General features: G+C 40.6%; 1 protein-coding gene across 1 annotated transcript in view; it reads left to right on the top strand.

Annotated features, from left to right (window-relative positions):
- The window catches only part of Nup160 (nuclear pore complex protein Nup160), an 80,368-nt gene that overhangs the window by 45,690 nt on the left and 15,543 nt on the right, over positions 1 to 19,135 (top strand). Inside the window, exons 8-15 of the mRNA XM_068352867.1 lie at positions 85 to 242; positions 3,412 to 3,486; positions 10,376 to 10,567; positions 11,548 to 11,739; positions 12,662 to 14,184; positions 14,422 to 14,576; positions 15,885 to 16,079; positions 16,495 to 16,662. Coding sequence (XP_068208968.1) covers positions 85 to 242; positions 3,412 to 3,486; positions 10,376 to 10,567; positions 11,548 to 11,739; positions 12,662 to 14,184; positions 14,422 to 14,576; positions 15,885 to 16,079; positions 16,495 to 16,662 — 2,658 coding nt within the window. The remainder of the gene's footprint in view (positions 1 to 84; positions 243 to 3,411; positions 3,487 to 10,375; positions 10,568 to 11,547; positions 11,740 to 12,661; positions 14,185 to 14,421; positions 14,577 to 15,884; positions 16,080 to 16,494; positions 16,663 to 19,135) is intronic.

Genomic DNA, 19,135 nt, shown 5'->3' with positions numbered 1-19,135 from the left:
ATGTGAATATGTAGTTACAGTAATTGTTAACTAATGCTTAAGATTGTTGCAGCATAAATATTCATAGAAATTTTTTAATTCCAGCTCAACGACATCAGATTCGCAGTTGTACTCGTGGGGAGGAGTTTACCTTAGGCGTTTATTTAAACTTCAATGAGAAGCAACTAATTGTCATTTATCATCCAAGTATAAGTAATGGCCAATTAACGCTCAAACATATCAAGACTGTATATCCCCCTCAAGTAAGTATTTTTTTATGAGGTGATCTTTTTTTATAAGTTATTGATTATGAATGATTGAAAACACCATGATTTTTAATGTGTTTGCATTATCTCTCCCCCTTCATGGAGCTAGACACCTGAAGAGGTCTCTCCACTTTCCTCTGATGTGGCCTTTATGTCTGAACTTACATCATAAGTAGGTCTTCACTTATACTTTTTCTCTATACAGTAGATTCTGTAGCCTTGTAACACGGTGTACTCCTTAGGAAGAGTGAGAAGGATAGACTGAACAAACCCAGTTACTTTAATTTAGCTCAGAAGGACACCATTCAAACACAAGAATTTCCTCCCTTTTAGGGTAAACTGTACGGAGCCACGTCCAGTTCTAGCCTCCCTCCAATAGGACCAAGAATAAATGCCGGGAAATTGGGCTATTCATCAGAGTTATTTTACAGTCAGCTCAGGTAGAGTTCCCACCTAACTGCAAACCTTCTATTTAAAGGACAAGGGTTTGTATTTGGACCAGAACATCCTGTTTCAGTAGGGCCGAGGTTCAGGCCGATCTGTTCTGTTGGCTTGATAGGAGAACCTCACCAGGGGAGTTCCGCTCAACTGCTCTTTGGTGTGTCAAAGGAGGGGTGATTAGCATGCCTGGATGATCTGGTTGTCTCGGTTGTGTGGACCAAAGAAGAAAGGCATTTGCATATCAACTTTCTTGAGATGAAGCGGCCTTCCTAACATTGCAAGCATTTTAAGGCTGTTTCAGGAGGCACTCATTAGTGTTGATGAGCAACAACACCGCTGTAGTGGTCTACGTCAACAAACGGGGTACAGTCTTGTGCCTTTGCACGCTGACAAAGGGGATGCACATCTGGGCAGCATATGATACTGTAGAGTTGTAGGCAAGGTACATTCCAGGCATGATGAATGTACTAGCAGATGCACTCAGTTGCCAGGGCTAGGTTGAAGGAGCAGAGTGGTCACTACATCCTCTTGTAGACGAAAGGCTTCTTACCTTATATAGCTTCTAGTGGATCGACTTGTTTGCCACCCGGCAGAATAGGAAGCTCCCAGTGTTCTGGTCCCATGGGCTGTGTTTAAAGATGCTTTCCAACACCCATTGGATCACCTTTACATGGATGCATTTCTGCTGCTCAGCCTGATTTGGCCAGTAATCAACAGTGTGTTAATTATGCCGGAACACAGGATGACTAATGGTTCCCAGATGGCCTCATACCAAGTTGTATCCCAGTCTGCTTGCTCATATGGTTGAGGTCCCAATAGAACTACCCCAGTGGGTCACACTTCTCTGTCAGCCATACCTAGAGAGGTACCACCAGCCTGTGGATTCCTTTGTTTTTCACTGGTGTAGGCTATCCAGCATCTTCTCTGAGTAAAAATTTTTTCACAAGGCACTGCACAGATGTCTAAATTCCACTGGGGGTCCTTTACAACGATTGGTATCGTAGATGGGATATTTCTCCACTCGTAGCAACTGTATCGCAGATTCCGGATATCCTCAGTTTCCTGTGCCGAGAGAAGTGCATCTCGGTCGTGACTGTCAAACGCTACCGCTTGCCCTTGAGAATGGTCTTCCCACTGAAAGTTATAGACCATTCTGCTTCCTGGGAGTTATCTATACTCGTAAAGAACTTCGAGCAGTCTTGCCCACCCTGGGATCTTAGGCCCCGTGGAGTGGGATGTAGCTTGAGTCCCGTTTGAGCTTTTGAGGAGGTCGTCAGGCAAGGATTTGACTCAAGACTCTTTCTACAAGATGTAGCATTAGTGAAGAGTAGGCGAGTTGTACTCTCTCTATTATTCAGTCACCCACGTCAAGGGGTAGTAGGAGGTCTCCTTCAATTTTGTGCTTGACATCATGGTTAGGACCCGGTGGTGCAGGACCCTAGGTTTGAGTTTGTTTGGGAGGCATTGGGTGGTGATCAAGAGATGTTCATGTGTCCTGTAAGAGCTTTGCTGTGCTATCGAAAAAAGGACCCGACACCTCAGGCTTGAGCGTCAAGAGACTTTTCGTTAGAGCTGGCAGGTCCCAGAAAGAGGTGTCAAGGAACACAGTCTCTATCTGGCTTCGTGAGACGATCTGTAGAGCGTATGCCTCTACTGAGGAAAGGGTTGAGGCACCAGTTAAGACCAGAGCTCAGAAAATCATGGGTATTTGCCCCACTATTGCCTTCAAAAGAAACATGTCAGGTGTTGAAGACTGGACTCTGGAAAAGGCAGACCACCTTCATGCCCTTTAACTTGCAAGAGTATACCCACAAATTCCTTGAGAGCTTCTGCTTGGACATGTGGTGGTTGCTCAGGTAGTTTTGTAACTAGCCCAGCTCCCACATGGGTCAAGGAGGCATCTTGTTTATGGTAATTTGTAGATGTAAGTCTGGATTGAATGGTAGTATGGCTGGCTCTTCTCCTTCATTCTTGGACCAATTAGTCAAAACATTACCAGCTGAATTGGACCTGATTCTGGGAAGTTACATTTCAGAGCTCCATTATTTAGGGTTAAAACAGTATCTCTTCCATCCTCTTCACTACGAGGCAGCTGATCCTCCCTCAAGCTAAATGCAGTACTTGATTTGTCACCATCGGATATACATGCTCACTTACTCTATAATAACATACATTCAATTTTCGTTAGTGTTGCTGCTGATTACAGAATAAATTTTTCAAAAGTGTGCTTTATTTTTTAATGTATTTCACTTTCATCATCATCACCATCTCCTCCTACGCCTATTGACGCAAAGGGCTTCGGTAAGATTTTGCCAGTCGTCTCTATCTTGAGCTTTTAATTCAATACTTCTTCATTCATCATCTCCTACTTCACGCTTTATAACCCTCAGCCATGTAGGCCAGGGTCTTCAAACTCTTAACTAGCCAAAATATTTTTTCCATTGTGAAGTGATTATAGAGTAGAATAATTTTCAGAAATTTGTTTTATACCATTTTCTATAAATAATGGTAAAGCACTGATTTTGTGTGCATAGCGCCTATTTGTAGGAATAAATAAACCTAAACAAACAACAGTATAAGTAAGACTCATATATAATACAGTAAAAGACAAAATCAATAAACAAGGAAAGTATAGTAAGCTGCAGTATATCCTCAAGTAAACTTTGATTATATATCTTTAGGGGTCTTTTTTTATTGTTGACTTATGGTGAATAATTTGTTTCAGTTTGACCTGGTAGACTTCAGTCTAACTACTTCATACATCTGGACTTTGTGGACAGATGCAAGTAATGACACTCAGGTGAGTTTTTCTTACAGGATGGGAGTTCTCTTTATTGATTCCGAGTGACAGTCTGGAAAAAAATACTTAGATTTACCCTTCACCAGAAGTCCTTTGATATCAAAATCTCTGCGTGACAAAGTTCTTATTAAAGTGGCGGTATTGGTTTATAGTTTAATGAATTAACATAATTTTTACTGTGTCAAAAGAAAAAGCATGAGAAAGGTTATGAGGGAAAGAAAAGAGAATGAATAGAATAACCTTGCCTAAAATCTAAGTAAAATTGTATAATAGAATATAGTGAACAAAAACGAAGCAAAATTATAAAATAGAATTATGAGGACATGACATAGATTGCAAAGCAAGAAGGAACTAGTACAGTACAGTATGGTAAACAATTTTTTTCAATATTAATCTTACCCGATGATCATGTAGCTGTCAACTCTGTTGCCCGACAGAAATCTACGGTTGGGATACGCCAGCGATCGCTATACAGGTGGGGGTGTACACAACAGCGCCATCTGTGAGTAGGTACTCAAGTACTCCTTGTCAACAAGAACTCAATTTTTCCTCTGTCGTGGTTCCGGTAAGACCTACTAATACGCCGTCCCTAACTGGATTTGTTTTCACAACTTTTTGGTGAAGTACACTATTCCAGTTTTGAGCTTTCGCTATGCAGGGGTTTTATCTTCATTTCAAAACTTGAACTCGTTTTGGATAGATTTTATTATGGTGACGAAGAGAGTATGGACTCTCTTTCACTTTTAAATGGCCGACCCTTCCCTTAGACGGAAGTGTTGGTGTCGAGAGAGTATAGACTCTCTTTCACTTTTTATGACCCACCCTTCCCTTAGACGGAAGTGTGTTTAGGTTTTTGGTAATTTTGCTTAACAAAGTTATAGATTTATTTTATATCTCTCCGCCATTTATAGGCCTCTTCGATTAACTTTCCATTTATTATAAACTTATAAAAATCAATTTTTATGTTTGTTTATATGCGACCTTTCCTAATAGTAGGCGGTCCTTACTTGGAACCGAAGTTAATTAACATTGAGCCCGTCATATCGTTTTTCCTGTTAAGTATTTATGCTATTTTAATTTTAATGTTTTTGAAAGAATTTCTTTGATAGTCTCGTACTGTTTTCAAAGTTGAACTAACGTTTTGTTTAGTCTCCGCAGTTGTTGACGTTCAGAACGTTCAACTTGCGCTCTATCGTTACGATAGAGAGAGAGTATTTCACGGTTTCACGTTGCAGTAAGAGTAAACCGATTCTAGCGTTTCGTTCATTCTTTCTTAGCTTAAATGGTTTTAATTCTAATAAAGGAACTTTTTATTTGGGAAACCTTTCAGTTTTTTTCCTTTAACAAATAATATGTTTTAACGATATATATAATTGGGCTCATCTCTCAGGTTCTAAGTCAAGAGAGAGAGAGAGAGAGATAGAGACGGAGGGAGAGAGAGGAGGATAAACGTTTCGTTCAAGCGGGTAACGTTGTTCTCGTTTTTTGCTCTTCTCCCTAGTCGCTATAGGGGAAGAAGGTAAAACGTTTCTAGAGTTTTATTCTTGTTCCCAGGCTTTATGCGGTGAGAGATTTTAAACGTAGTTTATTTGATCTAGTGTTTAGTCTTTTCCAGCCACTGAATTCTTTATCTTTCATTATGTTTTTCTGTTACATTGTAATACTGTTTTCGCAATTACTACCTTTTAATGAAGGATAGGATTGCGTGTTTCAGGTACAATCCACTTAAAGTTTCGAGTTCAGTGAAATAAGTGCAAACAGAAAATCAAAAGTGATAAAGTGATATGCGCAAAGTGTTACAGTGTTGCGTTCGAGGGTTCGTCTGTTCGTGCCAGTTGTTCACCTAGTCCGATACCTCTTACAAGCTCCCAAGCCCAGGGGAGAAGTAATGTCGAAGGACTTATGGGTTCCACAGGCCTTGATCGACGAACAGACGTTTCCCTCCGTGGTTTCGGGTGTATCTACACACGTTGCCGACGTGATCACCCCACCCACACAAAGACGAGAGAGCCCATTTATTCCTCGTCTGCGGAAGAGGTTTCTCGCAGAAACCATGGACCAAATCTTGCAGCTTTTAAGTGCAAGTCGGTCCCTTCCGCGCAAGTCCAACGGCCTAGGTGTAGCCACTGGGTCAGTTCGGACTCGCTGCAGTACGACAACTGCACACCTCCCAAGAGAGGCAAGGTGGTACCGCAACAGGCAGTAACTCCGTCTGTTGCCGCACCAGCTGTTTTAGACCCTCAGTCACAACGGACAGTAGCTCCGTTTGTTGTTGTCTTTCATAGACCCTAGTGGTCCATGCTGCAGACTATACAGTCTCAGCTTGCTCCTTCATGCAGGAGTATCGTGCTGGAAGGTTGACAATGCACCTGTTAACCTACAACCCGCCGAGGTTGTGCGCTCAGCAGATACTGCGGCTGCCTGCTCCCACCCTCCACCTGTGAGAGCTCCACCACTGATGCGCAGTCCACCCTGCCAGACGCATGTTCTTGCTGCACCATCTGCTAACATGCGTGAGCTACCGCATCAGCAGTGGGAAGGTTCTGTAGAGCTGCCGGGTTCCAGCACTATGCGGCATTCTCCGCAGCCCATGCAGCATGCTCTGCATACCTTACAGCATGCTCCGCATACCATGCAGCATGAGCCGCATACCTTACAGCATGCTCCGCATACCATGCAGCATGAGCCGCATACCTTACAGCATGCTCCGCATACCATACCGCATGCTCCTCAACCCACCGCAGCCCCTCCCACGCACCAGCACTCTGCTTTTGTTGTTGCCAGCTCCCACACTCCGACTGCGGAGAAGGTTGACGATGCACCCGTGGGCCTACACCTCCCACGGTTGTGCGCCCGGCATGGCTTCCTGCTCTCACACTCTTGTTGTGAGAGCTCCTCCACCCATGCACAGTCAACCCTGCCAGATGTATGATGACTCCCACGCACAGAGCACTCCGTTGCCGTGCGTGAGCTACCACAAGCTGCCGTGTTTTGACACGGTGTGTCAGCCTCCGCAACACACTGTGGTTACCGCCACTCGCCAGCAGCAAACTAGTCAGTCAGGAGTTGAGGCTTCCCCACACAACTTTGGTTGTTGCCAACTCACAGACTGTCATACAGTTACATGACGTTGCCTTCTGGTCTGCTACTTATACACCAGTGCTGTATGTCCTCACGCTCCTGTTGTGGTTGACAGTTCAGTTTTTGACAGTTCACAGACTGTCAAGCAGTTTCATAACGTTGCCTTCTGGTCTGCTGCTTTTGCACCAGTGAAACCCTCACTGAGAGAACCTAGCTTTTCTCGGATATGGTTCCTGTAGATGAGAAAGTGCTGTTCTCCCTCCTTCTGATATTCCCTTGAGGACTCTGTCATTTGGAGAGGAGCCTTAAGCTGCTTAGCCTCCTATGGACTTTTATTTAAGCGTAACATGCTTCCAGGGAGGGTAAATGGTTCCGCTTCAGTCGCTAACCCCGTCTGTTGCCACACCTGCTCCCATAGACCTTGGGCTTTGTTGCAAGACACGCAGTCCAAGCTTAGTCCTTGATAGAGGATTTTTTACGGAGAAGACCCTTCTTGCCAACGACCTTCCTACCGGTTGGTTGTACGCCCTGTTGACGCTGAGGTATCCTACTCACGTCCGCCAGTTGAGATGGTTCCTCCATCGGTGCGACCCAGTGTGGGTTGCCAGTCGCACGTTGATGTTATGCTACTCTCGGAGGTGGTTGTGGACGTTCAGTGTGTCACTGGGAAGACGTTCAACAACCAGCAGAGGTGAATTGTTGTGACGCAGTGCGGCAACCTCAGCAACCCGATAAGGGGTTGTCTATACTACCCAGACAGTCTAGACAGTTTCGGGTTGTCGCTGTACTTCCTCGCTTCCCCATGGTTGACAGTTCACAGACTGTGCAGCAGTACCATGATCTTGTGTTCGGCTCCGTCACGCATCCACCAGTGCGACCGGATTCAGCGAGTCAGACGTTGCCCACTCCGTTGCCGTTTCCTCATCAGTTTCGGATGAGGAACCCTCTGATGAGGACATGGCTGAACAAGAAGATCAATCCCCAGCCCTGCTATCCATCCAGAAGATTCTGAAGAAGGAATACGGCCCTGTCAGGCTGTGGATGAGTCTGGTTAGGACACTGTCATCCGTGGTGCATTTGGTGTCACTTGGAAGACTACACCTCCGTCCTCTTCGGTTTCATCTAGCTCTTCACTGGAAAAGGACAAGACGCTAGAAGCGGTCTCGATCCCGGTTTCCGGAAGATAAGTCTGGTCTAACCTGAGGAAAGGACTTTATCAACCTTTTATAGGGTCTTCCCCTGACTGTTCAGACTCTCAACCACGTTCTCTTCTCAGACGCATCGGACGTAGGCTGGGGTGCGACCTTAGGCGGTAGGGAATGCACGGGATTATGGAACTCGCGTCAAAGGACAATGCATTTTAACTGCAAGAAGCTTCTGGCAGTAATTCTGACCTGGAAAAGCTTCAGGTCTCTCCTTCAAGACAAAGTAATGGAGGTCAACACGGACAACTCCCTGCTTTGATGTTCATCTCCTAGCAAGGAGGGACCTACTCTCTGACATGGTGCGAGTTCGCTAGTGACCTCCTCTCCTGTTCAACAGGTCTAGACTTTTCACTAGTAACAAATTTCTTCCAAGGCAACTTGAATGTCTTAGCAGTTTGTCTCAGTAGGAAGGGACAATAATTCCAACATATTGGACCCTCCACAGAGATGTATGCAAGAGACTTTGGGTCACCTGGGGCCATCCAACCATAGATCTCTTCGCAACCTCGATGTCCAAGAGGCTCTCAACAGACCCAGCAGTGGTTCTTTTAGATGCCTTTCTACTAGATTAGTCTCATCTAGATCTATATGCATTCCCTCCGTTCTAGTTTGTCAACAAGGTACTGCAGAAGTTCGCCTCTCACGTTGGGACAAAGTTGACACGCGAGAGAATAACTTACCGAGGTACTTCGATGGCTAGTAGACGTTCCCAGAACTCTTCCCCTAAGGGTGGACCTGCTACGTCTGCCACGCGTAAGAAGGTACTCCAAGGCCTCCACGCTCTTCGTCTCACTGCCTTCAGAGTATCGAAAGACTCTCGAGAACTAGAGGTTTTTCGAAGGAGGCAACCAGAGCGATTGTTAGAGCAAGGAGAACATCCACCCTTAGAGTCTACCAATCGAAGTGGGGAATCTTCCTAAACTGGTGCAAGTCAGTATCCGTATCCTCGACCAGTACCTCTGTAACTCAAATAGCTGACTTCCTCTTATATCTGAGAAAAGAGCGATCTCTTTCAGCTCCCACTTTCAAGGGTTACAGAAGCATGTTGGCATCAGTCTTCCGTCACAAAGGCTTAGATCTTTTCAACAATAAAGATCTACAGGACCTCCTTAAGTCTTTTGAGACCACGAAGGAGCGTCGTTTGGTTACACCTGGTTGGAATTTAGACGTGGTTCTAAGATTCCTTATGTTAGACAGGTTCGAACCACTTCAATCAGCCTCCCTGAAAGATCTCACCTTTAAGACTCTTTTCCTGATATGCTTTACCAGCTAAAAGAGTCAGTGAGATTCATGCCTTCAGCAAGAACATCGGATTTTCATCCGAAACGGCTACATGTTCTACATCTTGGTTTTCTAGCCAAACACGAGCTGCCTTCTCGGCCTTGACCAATTTCGTTCGTTATTCCAAACTTATCGATATGGTTGGAAATGAACTAGAAAGAGTATTATGTCCTGTAGAGCTCTTAAGTTCTATTTTAAAAACCTTTATGAGGCCCGTCTGAAGCTTTATGGTGTTCAGTTAAGAATTCATCTTTGCCTATGTCAGAGAATTCTTTATCCTATTATTTTCAGACTGTTAATACGAGAAGCTCATTCCCTTCTGAATGAGGAAGACCAAGCTTGGCTGAAGGTAAGGACACACGAAGTTAGAGCTATCACAACTTCCGTGACCTTTTAATAAAATAGATCTCTGCAAAATATTTTCGACGCAACCTTTTGGAAAAGCTAATCAGTGTTCGCGTCTTTTATCTTAAGAATGTCCAGTCTCTTTACGAGAACTGCTACACTCTGGGACCATTCGTAGCAACGAGTGCAGTAGTGGTGGGGGCTCCACCACTACAATTCCCTAATTCCAGAACCTTTTTAATCTTTCTCTTGAAATATTTCTGGGTTGTCCGGAAGGCTAAGAAGCCTTCCGCATCCTGGTTGATTTGGCGGGTGGTCAAATTCTTTCTTGAAAAGCGCCTAGATTAGAGGTTGTGATGAGGTCCTTTAGTATGGGTTGCAGCCCTTAATACTTCAGCACCTAGGAGTCGCTCAGCATCCTAAGAGGATCGCTAGGCTCAGTAAGGAAGACGTACTTAAAAAGGCAGAGTAATGGTTCAAGTCGACTTCCTTACCAGGTACTTATTTATTTTATGTTTGTTATTTTTTAATAACGGCTAAAATAAGATACGGGATACTTAGCTTCTTTGTTAACATGTATGCTGGTCTCCACCCACCACCCTGGGTGTGAATCAGCTACATGATCATCGGGTAAGATTAATATTGAAAAATGTTATTTTCATTAGTAAAATAAATTTTTGAATATACTTACCCGATGATCATGAATTTAAGGACCCGCCCTTCCTCCCCATAGAGAACCAGTGGACCGAGGAGAAAATTGAGTTCTTGTTGACAAGAAGTACTTGAGTACCTACTCACAGATGGCGCTGTTGTGTACACCCCCACCTGTATAGCGATCGCTGGCGTATCCCGACCGTAGATTTCTGTCGGGCAACAGAGTTGACAGCTACATGATCATCGGGTAAGTATATTCAAAAATTTATTTTACTAATGAAAATAACATATTATCAGAATTTTAAATGAATATTTATTTTCAGCTGTTATATGCCTCTGTGGACGGAGAGGGGGAGGTCAAAGCACCGTTCGATTTATCGGCAGTGGTACTTGATCAGCCACCAGATAAAGATATACCCCTCACAGACCCTTATTTAGACCCGAAGGAAGTTTACCTTCGGGAGCTCTTCACTCCAAATCGATTTTCAGCTTACACTCTTCGGAAAGCTCTAGGGGTGAGTAGTGCGAGGTGTATATTATTTAGATACTTTTCATTGACATAAACATCAACGTTAGGACAAATTCCTTTCTTCAAGTGTTTTTGATTGAATAAAATATTAGTTTACTAAGTTGAATATTAACAGAAAAGGTAATGAAAGTTTTAGTTGATGTGGGGGTAACTAAGACCAAGAATTTTTATGTTTAGTTGGAAGTTGTCAAGGTAAATTTAATATGTTAAATGGGTAAATGTTTCTGTTCTGTGTATGCTTAACAGTAAACAAAATCGTAAAAAGTACAAATAAATAAAAGTGGAATATTGTAAAAAATGAAGGCATGGGTTTAAATCCCCTGAAATCAAAACCTGAGAGAGAGAGAGACACTAAGCTAGCAACACACCATTGAGTTGCCCAAGAGAATGAATAATCATAATTTATTTGATAATCTTTTCTTTTGTATGTTTTTTCATATTTCCATTATCCCTAGTGTTTTCTTTTTGTTGAGGCAATTGGGCTTGCAGCATTTTGTTTTTTCTAACAAGGGTCCTGGCTTGGCTACTAATGATGACAATAATAATAACAGAAGTCATTTTGGAAGTAAGACGCAGTCCAGTAGGAACACGTAAAGCCAACAGGAATAATGTTGATGATAATGCTTTTTTCAATTGGTCTATTAGATTTTAATTGTGAATATGAAGTATATTGGGACATCTAACTTTCGGTTCAGTAAGATAAGTGAGTAATAAAAGATGTTTAAAAAAGGTTCTCCACACTAATAAAATGGTCAATTGAGAATTCCACCTTTTTATCAATACTATGAATAAACTCTGAAGTTCTCGTACTAATACTAACTGCACTCAAAGAAAAAAAATCTGACACTATTGGTTGGGTTAATGGGTTTTCTTATCATGAAAGAGTTTAGTTAAAACTTGTATAATGCAGTACAGTATTGTAAATACCAAAGATATTAAGCGTTCCGGTTCATTCTCGTTTTGCAGATCTATCGGCGTAGCGTTGAAATGACTTTTGTTGGGGAACGGGACATGTGGAGGTTGCAGGAAGAAGTAGAAGCAGCTTTGAGAGAGCAAGTCGAGGCAAGGCTTAATTCTGACTTGAGTGAAGAAGAAATAGCTCAGATCACCATGGAAGCATGGGCCACATTTTATTCACACACATTGCAATATCATCAGGTAAGTGGTGTAGCCAGATCTGCGGACTTTGACTTTTAAGCCAAAAGCATTTTATTTTTCTGTTTCATCTGTTATATTTAAAAGCTCCCTTTTTCATTATGTTTTGTTAAAGGTAAATGATTTAAGCTGATTTATTATCAAAGTTAGTAGGTGTTGGAAATAGGTGAAGTTCTATTTGCAGTTACTGTATATAACAGAAGAATTCACCATAATTTTGTTAGCCATGGATTGGAACATCTCAGATGAGACCGTGTTGCCTTCCAGACTGTATGAGATAATTGGGAAAGGAACGGACTAAGAAAGAGGAAGAATTGCTAGTAAAGGGAGACAATTAGAATAAATCAGCTTAAAAGATATAGATAATAATTGAGATAAAAAATCTCCAAAGCATCCTCAGTCTCGACTAATTTTTGAAAAAGTCTGCTTTATTGGTCATTTGTAAGAGTGATAAGATATTGGTAGTAGAGACAAATGCATTAGATTATTAAAGAATGGGTTGAAAATACTAAGTCGTGCATTCTACTGAGGAACAGGCAGATAATATCCCAGATGAGCAGTCAGTGTTTAATCTTAGATACGGTACTTAAAGACATAACAATTATTGAATTGAAATATTGTAGTTTCCAGCAAGAGCTATCTCATTAAGATGGCATTTGTAAAAGTGATGGGATTCTATCTTTTGATATTTGTATTCCAAATTGTCAATTTCCTAGATTTGTAAAATTCAATGATTTTAATTTGTTAATATTTATACGAATGCTATAATAGAAATCAAGCAGAATTCTCAGCCTTGTTAATTGTAATTTCTCTCTATTCCTATTGTGTATTTTTCTTGCATATGAAATGATTTGGTTTACAAGTTAGATCTTAAAATTTTTGTACACGGTTTACATTATTAAAATTTTCCTCATCTTATTAACAGGTTGGCCACAAACCAGTTGGTATAGTAGGTGTTGGAGCTGATCGAATCATTGGTATTGTCAGGAAACAAGTCGTTTCGTGGATCCGACCTATGGACGCTCTCGAGATCTTGTCCTTGGCTCCTTTAGAAAGTTTGAATGTTACTGCGCTGAATGGGGTTTTGAGTGAGGACACAGTGGTAACCGCCGCTGTGATTGCCTTGGCGCGGCCACTGCGTAAAATTCGCGACATGCTTCCCCCCGAAGTTGCTGCTGCCTTTCTCCTTGATTTGCATCACCTTCAGTCACCAGATCAAGTGGGAGATTCTATCACAGCATCTCTTCTAGCTGATAGTTCCAACTTGGGTGCCAGTTTAAGTCAACAGCTTGCAGGTGTTACTGGAATTGTGGGAGGATTATGGGGATACTTGCATGCGTTACAGTTAGACATGGGAATGCCAGATTCTTTGGTGCTGGAAAATGGAGGTTTACCTCCACCTCAGTCAGTGTCCGGAGCCTTTAGAGGATGCGCAGGTGCAGCTGTAATTAGTGCAGTTGTTGCCCAGATGGCTCGTGTAAGATTGGAACTTTGTCGAGATATTTTGCTCTTACAGCAAGTTGCCCTGCAGCTTGGGCACCAGTGTCGTCTCACAACCGACTCTGTGGCTCAGATGCGATCAACGTTGCTGCCTAAAACTTCCCTCTTGACCCAAGCTTACTTTGCTCTGCTCCATATATCAACTGCAGCTGCCATCCAGGCAAGTCAGGCAACGTTAGATGTTGGAAAACGTCAATTGGCTGCACTCTCCCTCAGCGAAGGTTCGGTTGTGCTGTCTCCCATGGGTCCATGTCGACCAACATCTGTCCTAGAGCTCTTTTTCATGAACAGTGGGGGAGATTATGCTCGTTCTTTAGTGATGCCAACTATAACTCAGTCGGATGCCAATAATACTGGTGCTGATGGGGAGTGGAGTGAACTTTTGATGCCATTGTCTGTGACTGTGTCCCAGCTTGCTTGGCCAATAAGCAGATGTCTCTTGTTAGTAGAATGGTTAGTATGGGGTGGACAACATGGCCCTGTGCAAGAATATGTAAGACTCCTACAGCCTTGGTGTGAGTGGAACAGTTGCTCCAGAAAATTCTTGCTTGGTGTTGCACTTCTCAACCAAGGAGAGGCAGCAAAAGCAGCACGGCTGTTCATGGCTGCCCAGGATGGTATTATGACTGAAGATTTTCTAGCAATCAAAGTAGCTGGTGGTGGAGCTGACACACCACCCGATCAGCTACGTGTCATGTACTGTTTACGTGTTATACGTTTGTTGGAACAAAGTGGCCACCCGGATTTGGCTCTCCAGATTGCCCAAGAAGGAGTATCGATAGCTTCTGCGGATCATCCCTCATTATCAGCACTTTATCTGGTTGTGTTCAAACACCATCTTGAATTGCAACATCATGATGAAGCCTTTACAGCACTCTCGTCGTTCCCAGATCCCCACCGTCGGCGCAACTGCTTGAGGCAGCTGATTATATCATTACATGATAGAAAGTAAGGATATTTGTCTGTTTGTAGTTAGCTTGCCACCATAAAACTGATTGTTCCTTTTATTTTCTAATAAAGGAATACTGTAATATCAAGTGAAATTATTTTTAATCAGTTTTAGTTTGAACATCTTAGCTTAAATGGATATCTTGCATAAAGAAAATTTTTATTGCAATGTTAGAACTTGAATTTTGGATATTTTCTAATGTCACAATTCAAATAACTATTCTTTTTTTTTTGCAGATGCTTAAAGACATTAGTAAACTATCAGTATGGAAGTTTGGAATCAGACGTCGTCACAATTTTGGAGAACCGTGCTCGATCAGCCGACATTCTTGTTAACAATTACTACGATCTTCTGTATGCATTTCATATTAGAAAGCACAATTATAAAAAAGGTAAAGCAGTATATTTATTTTGTATGAATTCCCCTTAAGGATTAGTCACTTGTCATATCAGCTTTTCCCATGACCTTGTGGGCCTTACTACATGTCTTCGTCTTGCCATTTCCATATTTACTGTTCTGAGGAACTGTTCTTCATCCCTTCTCCCTAAATGCCCAAACCACCTCAACCTTTTTTATAGCTTTTAGAAACCACATATCTTTACCAATTTCTTGTTTTCAAATGACATTTCCATTGTACTCCAGCCATGAATCTCAACATCCTAAAGTTATATCTAATAAAAAAAGTCATTACCTGTATATCTGCAGCATCGAGTACTACAGGTTTTATATACCCTCCCCAAGTTTTTGCTCTCTCTTCATGTGACATTTTCACTTACCACTAGTCCATTACGTTGCAACATTTTTACTTCTCTCTCAACTCTGCTTCACAGTCCAAGGTAACTGATATTCTGTCTCTTCTAAGACCTACTCATCTTTCATAACAAGGTTCTCAACTCTTTTATCTTCTCCATTTGGTCTTGTTGTATATCTTAAGCTTCTAAAATCCTTTAATGTTTATAGATTTTGTAGTACAGAGTATCTGTTTTGGCACCATCTGCTAAATTCAGTATACAGTACAAAGTTTACCCATACAGCTTTCTCAGAACTACCACATGGCCACTTTCCTCTTTATATCTTTTTCCTTTGCTTCTTTTCCAGTTACTATTGACTTTATTTTTCTTCCTTTATTATCATTTCTCTCCACATCCTTCACTTCTTGAGTCTTTTAAACATTTCTCACCACCCCTTCCTCATATTTTGCTGTCGGCACTTAACTAGAGATACTGTGCTGTGATAAACAATAAATAGATCAGCACTTATCCTTGATGGATGTCAGCTCAAATTCTGACTTCATTGTCAATGTATTGTTATGGTAGTGGCATTACTAAATTGAGTTTTTCTGGTACTTTCTACCTTATTAATGCCCAATTATTTGCTTTTCTTGAATGAATCCAAACTGATAATAATCAATATTTTTTTTTTATATTTTTATATCCTTAAGCTGTTATATTTTCTGTTTTTCCCTTTATTGTGCCAACTTCCTCTAGTTCATGTTCATTGTGTTCATTCAGCTGCTTTTCAAAATACAGTTTCCATTTCTCCCAAATTTTTATGCTGTAGGATAGTATCATCCAATATTTACCTGAGAATATTTTTGTGACTAAATGTATACAGAAAATCATGAGCAGTTAACTTTTTATGTAGTATGTAGATTTATAAATTTGAATGAGTTTTTTCAATACGTACTCTACGATTGCAGGTGCCTGTGTCATGTATGAGTGTGCTCTTCGTCTCAACGTAGAAGGCTTAGGAGAAAAGGGACTGAGACAACAAGCCAAGTGTTATCTAGCATGCCTCAATTGCTTGAGACACATACCAACAGAACAGGCATGGATTCTGAAACCTCTACCAAAGGCTTCAGAAGAAGCAGACGATGGGTCTGAAAAAGGGTCAAGTAAGAATCTTGTAGATATAATATGGTTTGGAATGCCACGTTTTGTATGGATCTTATCTTTAAGGCCTTATGCAGGTCGTATTTTTGTTTAGATCTATTGGTGACAGATGCTACTCATATAAACTTCCACACTTCCTCACATTCTTTTACATATTTCTTTATGGATTTTTTATTTATATTTGTTTCATATTATTTTTTGTTAATTATGTTGAGTAATATCATACTTTTATGGCTTGTACCACAATAATAGTACAGTGTAATAGTGATGAAGGTAATTGAATAGAACTATGTAAAAGGGTTATTCTTCTACTGTTATAATATGGCTTCTAATTTAATTTAAGCATATTTATCACAATTTTTGTTATAATCTTAGTTTTGAATACCATCATGTCTTGAGACACATTTTGTTTTGCAGATGGTAATGGTTCCAAACGAAGTGTGAGTGGAACTTCTGTGATTCCTCCTTTGCAACGCAAGAAACCGCAAGTCAAAGTTTTGGAGCTGAAGCACATAGAAAGGGAATATGAACTCGTCCATGCAAGGCTTAAGATGCTGAAATTGCAGCCTGATAGTCAAGCAGCTGGTAGGAACATTTACAATTTTATGTCGATAGTTTTTCGTTTGCTGTAGTTATGTACTGTGCTTAGTATCTGAACTCATAAGGGAACATTTTATAAATTACAGTGATACTGTATACTGTACAGTAGGGTCCCGAATTATGCGAGAATTTGGTCGATTAATGACCTCGTGTAAATGGAAAATCGCGAATTTCGAAACACACAACTAACAGAAATAATTCCATTGTGGCCATGGCAACCAGCAATTTGCCTATTCAAATGTGTTTACTACCCATTTCCAATACTTTCTTTGTACTATACTGTATTTCTTTATAATATCAAATTGTTTTTGTAAATAAATAAAACATTTAATATACTTTAAAGTTCTAATAACTTGAAAAATGGTTAAAATTATAACCAGGATAGGTGTAAACACCATATATTTCCCGTTACAACACAACCCAAAATACAGACAAATTTTAATGTTTGTCATATCTATTGTATAATACAACTGGTGAATAGCAAAACCACCACTCTATAGACTAGCTTGTTGTATGATTGAAAATCCAGAATTATCAAAATAAAGGCGATTTTATATCATGCGTTTCCTAAACACGCTAAAAAGCAGAATAGAAAACGACAACCAATGTTTTGTTTACGTTTAACTCTGATCACAACGAAGAAACAGACGCATTTATACATCTGTGTTTTTGAATTGACAGCAATTTTACCAAGTATAGATTATATGTTGAATTTGTTATTACCAATGTTCTAATTATTTTTTATTAGAACTTTCAAATAAATGAAATGAATGCCATTTATGAAATGTTTTTCTTTATGATGCCGCCTGAAACGGAAACCTTCCATTTGTTTACGCTCCATCTTCGATCATAATAAACAAACGAATGCATTAAACACACATGATCTAAGTCATAACTAATGATATTACAAACATTTAGTAAACATTATGTTATTACAAATATTTTACTTACCGTATCCATATAAATTCCTAAATTCGTAGCAAAGCTGGAAATTTTTTTTCCTTATGCGTTTAATCCACAATAGCAAACTGCCGCTAATGACAGAGTGATAACTTACGATAATTCTAAACTGTTACGAAAGATAATTGTCCTTTCCATATCCAAAATACTTTTCCTAACTTCAGTTATAAGTCAACTTGTACCCACCTCAATTATGGATCCATGTGCAAAAAATATAAAAGAAGAAAGTACTAGGCCTATTTTTAAAGTCACCGAACAATTAGGTTACCGCTATAACGTTCGATGTGAGAGAGAGAGAGAGAGAGAGAGAGAGAGAGAGAGAGAGAGAGAGAGAGAGAGAGAGAGAGAGAGAGGGTTTTAAAGTACTAAACAATAAATATGATAGGTTATAACACATTGGTGTTTATGTAATATTAACTGTATAGATGGTTTGAATAAGTTAAGAAATGGTGTAAACAATTCTTTGTTATTGTATTCGCGCGGAAGCTAGACATCAGCTGATGTGATCACAGCCAAAAGTAAAACAAAAATAAGTTAGCAATACTCGATTTTTAAAACACACCCGAAATTTAACAACATAAGTACATGTTTTATTATAGCGCAATTGACATTTAAAGAGTAAACATTTTCTGGAATAGAATGGTGTTTCCTAAAAAATAGTGGTTTGCTGACGAAATCGGTTACCGTATTTTAAGCTATGATTGAAATGGATGTATACACGGTATAATTTTTTCGTTTTGTATTTAATTGACACTTCAAGAAAACCGATTTTGGTTTCTTCATCTATTTGTAAGTACTGTATTGTATAACGAGAGAGAGAGAGAGAGAGAGAGAGAGAGAGAGAGAGAGAGAGAGAGAGAGAGAGAGAGAGAGAGAGATATTATGACGCAGAAGGTTACAGACCTAGAACAGGGGAGGATGAAGGTGGGGGGAGTAATGAGATAGGCTGGGTGGACTCGCAGGGGAGACGGTAGGAGACGGGGGAAGGGGGGATTTGGTTGCCAGTGGCTAAAAATAGATTCTGAAAGACGGTAAAGGGAAAAACGAATCCCATCGAATAAACAGAATAAGGAAAGGGAATAAGATCCAGAGGAATAATAGATATAATGGAATGAAAATGACTAGATGGTGTTAGTTGTGATAAGAATAATTTAGATATTTGAAATAAGAGTGTCTGAGGAGGTATAGAAGGAATTCGTGATAAATATAGAGGAATATCAAAGGATACAGTTAGTTTGCATTAAAGGGTTTGTTATCGTTTATCGGCAGTGAATAGCCTAAACTTCGGTAACGAGTCGTCAATATTTTGTCATATTTTAAACAGTATACATTTGATTTGCAAACATTGGTTTTGTAGAGTAGACGGTAAAATAAAATCTAGAGAGAGAGAGAGAGAGGGAGAGAGAGAGAGAGAGAGAGAGAGAGAGAGAGAGAGAGAGAGAGAGAGAGAGAGAGATTTCTGCCATCAAATCTCTCTCTCTCCCTCTCTCTCTCTCTC

The sequence above is a fragment of the Palaemon carinicauda genome, chromosome 29 (genome assembly GCF_036898095.1).
Source record: "Palaemon carinicauda isolate YSFRI2023 chromosome 29, ASM3689809v2, whole genome shotgun sequence".
Classification (NCBI taxonomy): domain Eukaryota; kingdom Metazoa; phylum Arthropoda; class Malacostraca; order Decapoda; family Palaemonidae; genus Palaemon; species Palaemon carinicauda.
The sequence above is the reverse complement of the archived record's forward strand: the minus strand, read 5'-3'. Positions and strand labels throughout refer to the sequence as shown.